Source organism: Trichosurus vulpecula, chromosome 3 (genome assembly GCF_011100635.1).
Source record: "Trichosurus vulpecula isolate mTriVul1 chromosome 3, mTriVul1.pri, whole genome shotgun sequence".
Taxonomy (NCBI): domain Eukaryota; kingdom Metazoa; phylum Chordata; class Mammalia; order Diprotodontia; family Phalangeridae; genus Trichosurus; species Trichosurus vulpecula.
Genome location: NC_050575.1, coordinates 306580547 through 306586754, shown reverse-complemented (window position 1 = coordinate 306586754; position 6208 = coordinate 306580547). Strand labels below are relative to the sequence as shown.

At 58.7% G+C, this 6208-nt stretch overlaps 1 protein-coding gene across 1 annotated transcript; it reads left to right on the top strand.

Moving 5' to 3' along the window:
- The first annotated feature begins 1158 nt into the window (after window positions 1-1158).
- Window positions 1159-5953, top strand: ZNF703 (zinc finger protein 703). Its single transcript, XM_036748199.1, has 2 exons — window positions 1159-1737; window positions 2949-5953. The coding sequence occupies exons 1-2, from the start codon at window positions 1465-1467 to the stop codon at window positions 4476-4478; spliced, it is 1803 nt and encodes a 600-aa protein (XP_036604094.1). The 5' UTR covers window positions 1159-1464; the 3' UTR covers window positions 4479-5953.
- The last annotated feature ends 255 nt before the right edge of the window (window positions 5954-6208 follow it).

The window sequence follows — 6208 nt, the reverse complement described above, 5'->3', positions numbered from 1 at the left end:
TAGTTGATCAGGAGGATTTGAACCCAAGTCTTCTGACTCCACAGCCTGCTCTTTCCATTCCGTTCCAAAATTTCCATTCTCTCCATGTGTCTACTTCATATAAGAAAGCACATGCATATGGGCATACATAATGGGAGAAAGTGTTTATATGCATACATACATGTATATACACTCAAGTCTCTGTAACTCTGTGGGAGGAGAGGGGAGGTAGGAGAGGGTACCCAGCCCCAGGTGGAGAGAAACCTTTTTCCTGGGATTCAGGTCTCACCAGTGATTGGAACTCCATAAGCAGCAGCAAACAGCCGCCAGGCGTGGTAGTGAGGGAAAGAATTTTCTGCCTCTAGAGAGGACATGAAAGGAAACACGAAACACTTCAAATATCCGAGTAATAAATCAGCGTTCGCTCACAGAGCACCAGGCAGGCCAGGGCAAGGGAGAACGAGGTAGGCGAGCGTTACCCACGGGTAGAAGCCTCGGCTGGGCAAGAGAGGTAATGCCGCGGCGATGACATCACCCCAGAGTGGGTCCTCTCCCTAACTTGCCTGCTAGGGACCTGACAGATCATTAGAGAGTACTTCAAGCTGACCGCTCGGCACCGCCCGCCAGGGGCCAGGAGGTGCCTCCGAGTCCAGGGCGCAGAGCTCTCTCTTCCTCCGCTGCCAAGCGAGCTAACACTCCCAGCTCGGCTCCGAACGAAGACGCGGACACAGAAACGCGCCCCCGGGGGGGCACCGGCACCCTCTCCGGCTGACCCTGGTCGTTTTGGAGCCAGCATCCGAGAGAGGCTGGGGACCCGTTACTGCGCTACCCCAACTTGGGGCGCAGCTGCCCCCCAGAACCTCTTTTGGCCCGCGTGACATCCCCACTGTGGAAAGAGGGGAAGGGGTGAGAACTCGGAGGAAGCAACCAGCAGCAGAAATCCGCTTTTCTCCTGATTCCTAGAGGCGTCTCGGTGCTTATAGGGACCCCCGAGGCAAGGGACGCCCAGTGGGGAGAGGGTAGGTGGAGGGCTGGGGAGTGGCGGGGAAGGGGGAGCTGCCGCTGAATCCGGGAAGCTGAGGCGTCCGTGGAGGCGGCGCGGGGCTCCTTTAAGGATCTCCCCTCCCACCCGGCGAGGCCGGCCCCCCGCCTGCCCGCTCTCCCCGCCCCGGGGTCCCTGGGAGAGCAGCGATTGGGCGGGCGCGGCTACCCCTTTGAAGTGTGGCTGCCGATCGCGGGTATTTGACGTGTGGCTAGGGGAAGGGGAAGGTTTTTGTGTTCTTCGCCGGGGCCAGCGGCGGCGGTGCTGGCGGTGGCGGCGGCGGTGGCAGCGGAGGAGGGGAGGTGGAGGAGGAGGAGGAGGAGCGGTTGGCTGCTGCACCCCGCTCGGCACTGCGGAGCGAGCCCGCCCGCCCCGGGAGCTCGCCTCCCCGGTGCTCCCCCTCCCCACCCCCCCGTCCCCGCCCGTGGCGCTGCCTCCTCCAAATGAGCGATTCGCCCGCTGGATCTAACCCAAGGACACCGGAAAGCAGCAGCAGCGGTAGCGGCGGCGGCGGCAGCGGCAGCAGCCAGAGCGGCGGCGGAGGAAAGAGACCAGCGGTCCCGGCGGCGGTGTCCCTCCTGCCCCCGGCGGACCCCCTGCGGCAGGCGAACCGACTCCCCATCAGGGTACTGAAGATGCTGAGCGCGCACACCGGCCACCTCTTGCACCCGGAATACCTGCAGCCGCTTTCCTCCACTCCAGTCAGCCCTATCGAGGTCAGTCTCTGCTCCGCACCCCCCCCACCATGCCACCTACTCCTCACGTCCTATTCCTCCCAGGTCCTGCCTGAAACAGCCGCCCCATTCACCCAGGTTCTTATCCTTAATGCCTTGGGACCTCGGAGCTCCGCTTAGTAGAACCTGGTCACTCTTGTGGACCGGCGGTGGGGCTGAGGGGTCGGGCCAGTGGTTGATACTGGAGCACTGCTCACACCTCTGGGCTTATCCCTCCTAGCAGCAGGTTTTTCTGCCCAGTTTCTTTGCTCCCTGTTTCTCCTTTACTCTCTCCCTGGCCAGAGCCGAGCCCAGATTCTGGGTTCTTCGAGACGATCTTACAGTGGGCTCTGTACTCCCCACCCCCACCCCGCCCCACCTCTCACCCCTACTCGAAAGAGGCTTAAAAGCAGCACTGGCCCCACTAACGCCTCCCTCCCTTTCCCCTTCAATAAACACCTCTCCGCCTTCAAGTCCCGTCGAGTCCACTCTCGGGGCCGCGTCCGAAACGCTGAAAATCCTCCCCATTTTGTTCTTGGGGCGCCCTCCCCTGGGGCGCTGCAGTGGGTGCACTAGCCGGCCCCGGCCGGGAATGCCTATCATCCACGCCCCCTGCTCCAACGCCCTAAGGTTCCTCTAGTGACCTCCAGGTTCCGAAGTTCGCTTAACTGGGGGATAAGTTTTCCCCGGGACGTGAAGTGTATGGGGGGAAGAGGGATGGGAGAAGGAAAAGCCAGGTCCTTGCTCTCCTCGTTTAGAAGGCAAAGAAAAACTGAGTCCCTTCCACAACTAGCCGTTCTCTACCCTTCTATTCCCCTGCATTCCCACCCTCGAAGGGGCGGTGGTGTTCTCTTTCTCCTAGAGCCCAAGGTGCCAGGAACCCACCCAGGCAATCATGTTTAGGGTAGTCATGAACAGGCCGGGAAAGTGACCCCTAAGGTGGCCTTTCCCTTTCCTTTTCCTCCAGGGCCTGAGAAATCTCGGTTGCTAACTCACATTGTGGGGGGGGGGGGGGGGCGGGGAGAATTCCTACCGGCCCTCGCCCCGTTCCACCCCCCCGTGGACGCTCCTTGTCCCTTGCTCCCTCCCACCGTCATCCTAGCACCCCGGGGCTCCCTCGCTCTTTTTCGGCTTAGTCTCGCTGTCTCACGCTGTCCCTTTACCTCCTTTCTCTCTCCTCTTCCCCCCCACCCCTCCACCGCTGTCTTTCGCAGCTGGACGCCAAGAAAAGCCCGCTGGCGCTGCTGGCCCAAACCTGCTCTCAGATCGGCAAACCTGATCCACCACCCTCGTCCAAGCTCAACTCGGTGGCGGCCGCGGCCAACGGGCTTGGGGCGGAAAAGGACTCTGGCCGCTCTGCCTCAGCCGCCTCCTCCGCTTCGGCGGCTCTCAAGCAGCTAGGGGACTCACCGACGGAGGACAAGTCCAGCTTCAAACCCTACTCCAAGGGGTCTGGCGGGGATTCCCGCAAAGACGGAGGCTCTTCTTCCACCTCTTCCTCCTCCTCTTCTTCCTCTCCTGGAGACAAGGCAGGGTTTAGGGTGCCCAGCGCAGCCTGCCCGCCTTTCCCCCCTCACGGAGGTCCAGTCTCAGCTTCTTCCTCCTCCTCCTCCCCCGGCAACTCCCGGGGCGGCTCGCCGCACCATACGGACTGCAAGGGCAGCGGCGGCGGTGGAGGCGGCGGAGGCGGGGGCGGAGGGGACCTGGACAAGAAAGATCAAGAACCCAAATCCAGCCCGGAGGCGGGAACCGGGAGCCGAAGCGCCGAGCCCTCGTCGCACAGCGGAGAGGCTGGGTCGTCCGGGCGCAAGTCTGAGCCACCCGCGGCGCTGGTGGGAGCCGGCCACGTGGCGCCGGTGTCTCCGTACAAACCCGGCCACTCTGTGTTCCCCTTGCCACCCTCCAGCATCGGCTATCACGGCTCCATTGTGGGCGCCTACGCCGGCTACCCGTCCCAGTTCGTGCCTGGTCTGGATCCTAGCAAATCCGGGCTGGTGGGAGGCCAGCTGTCCGGGGGGCTGGGCCTGCCTCCCGGCAAGCCTCCCAGCTCCAGCCCGCTGACAGGAGCCTCGCCACCCTCATTCCTGCAGGGTTTATGCCGGGACCCCTACTGCCTGGGCGGTTACCACAGCGCCTCCTCACACCTGGGTGGTTCTAGCTGCTCCACTTGCAGTGCGCACGAACCCGCCGGGCCTAGCCTAAAGCCGGGGGGTTACCCGCTGGTGTACCCAGGCCATCCGCTCCAGCCCGCAGCCCTCTCCTCCAGCGCAGCACAGGCTGCGCTCCCGGGACATCCTCTCTACACCTACGGCTTCATGCTACAGAACGAACCGCTACCACACAGCTGCAACTGGGTGGCGGCCAGCGGGCCGTGTGACAAGCGCTTCGCCACCTCGGAGGAGTTGCTCAGCCACCTACGGACCCACACGGCCCTCCCCGGCGCCGAGAAACTACTAGCTGCTTACCCCGGGGGGTCAGGCCTGAGCAGTGCGGCCGCCGCTGCGGCTGCAGCTTCCTGTCACCTACACCTCCCACCACCCGCCGCTCCCGGCAGCCCCGGGTCGCTGTCCTTGCGGAGTCCACATACTTTGGGGTTAAGCCGGTACCACCCCTATGGCAAGAGCCACTTACCCACAGCTGGGGGCTTAGCTGTGCCATCCCTACCCACAGCCGGACCCTACTACTCGCCATACGCGCTCTACGGACAGAGATTAGCCTCAGCCTCCGCTCTTGGATACCAGTAACTACAACCTCTTCTCTTCCCCTGCCTTTACCCTCTGCCCAGCCTCCTCTTCCACCTCCTTACTGGCCACCACCACCACCACTACCACCACCGACAGCAGCCTCCACTACCACTCCTCCCTCCTCCCTCCTAGCATTCCCCCTACTGACCCCACCCTCCTGGACTGTGTATTTATTTACTGTACTATTAGCTTACAAGCTGGGAATATAAGTGCATTAATGGCCCACGAGTCAATGTTATGCAAAAAGTCTGTGTCCCCCCCCAATAATAATAATGATGATAATTATCAAGTGAACAAAAGATCCCCACACCTCTTCCTTTCTTTTTTTCTCTTAGGTTTGGGTTTTAGAGTTGCTTCTTCTGTACCCTCCCCCCCCCCCACCCTACCGTTTCTTTTTTTTTTTTTTTTGATTGGTTTGTTTTTATTGGGAGGAGGGGGAATTGGGGTTCTTGAATTCTTGGTTTTTTTGTTCCTTTTCTGGGGAATTTCTTGCATGATTCTTGACACTTGAAGCTATATTGTTCTTTCTATCCACCTTTTTCCTCGTTTCCATTGGCATTTCCTTTTTTTTTCCTTTGTACAGGTAACAGAGGTGATTTTTAAAAAAAATATAGTTGGAGGGAAGGGGAGTCAGGCAGGCCGAAAGTTGGATGGCAATGCTGTCTTTTTGCTCTTGGGCTTTGCCTGCCCCTCCCTCCTCTGGCACTGTTTCTCCCTCCCTCCATGCTCCACTTGGAGGCACTGGGCCTGAAGGCACAGAAACCTTCCTTGACCTGCAGCCAAGGAGCCCCTCTGGCTCCCTGGCAGCAGTTTCCTGATATTGAGTCCCAAACAGCCCAACTGAGCATTTCCATTCACCCCTACACCCCAAAAATACACGGTCAGGAGTCTCCCTGCCAAAAGGGATGGGTAATACAATACCCTAGGGAACCTAACCATCAGGGCCCACCTTAATTAAAAGTTCTAGATGGGCCTGCCGCGTGAAAGCCTGGCTCTTTCTAGTCTACCAAGTGCTTTATAATCCTTTCTTTCTTTTTTTTTTAAATCCCCTATTGGGGCAGCAACCCTTGATGTATAGGAGAGAAAGGGGGACTCTCTCCTCAGACATCTCAGATCAGGAGACCAGTCCAACATTTTAAAATCGAATGACATCTTAATATATTTGAGAAAACATTTGGAGGGAGGGAGCAAACTAGATAGAAACCCCGATCCGAATCTCCACAGGCCTCAAGCTTTCAGCCCCTATAACTGGTTCAGCTCCCCAGGAGCGGGCAGGCAAGCCGGCAAGGCTTACTAGGTGACCTATGACACTCCCTCCAGCCTCCCCAGCCTGCTCCCTAGCCCCTCCCATTCTTCCCCTTACTCTCCCACAGTCTTGCGCAGCGCGGAGGCTGTGGGGCCAGTTTTGGATGAATAGAGCTCTCTCCGTTGGTAAGACTTATTTTGTTAATAAATGGAATACTTGGCTATATTCACACCGTGGTGTGTTTCTCTCTTGCCTTCCTCATCGTCTGCCTCTCCGCCCCACCCCACCCCCCGACCCCACTAGCTACCCTTCCTTTTTATTGTTTAAATTTTTAAAATGATTACCTTTTTAGATCCTTACAGAGGTGAATTTAATGGGGTCCCCAGGAAGAAGGGAAGGGGAGGGGGAGTGGGAAGTCCTTGCCCCAATGTGTTACAAATAATAAAACAATCTTTATTATTTTTTTTCATTTATTTATTTAGTT

Coding starts and splice junctions, on each gene's coding strand:
- ZNF703 (XM_036748199.1), top strand. CDS start 1,465: ATGAGCGATTCGCCCGCTGGATCTAACCCAAGGACACCGGAAAGCAGC. Junction 1,738..2,948: donor CTCCAGTCAGCCCTATCGAG/GTCAGTCTCTGC, acceptor TGTCTTTCGCAG/CTGGACGCCAAGAAAAGCCC.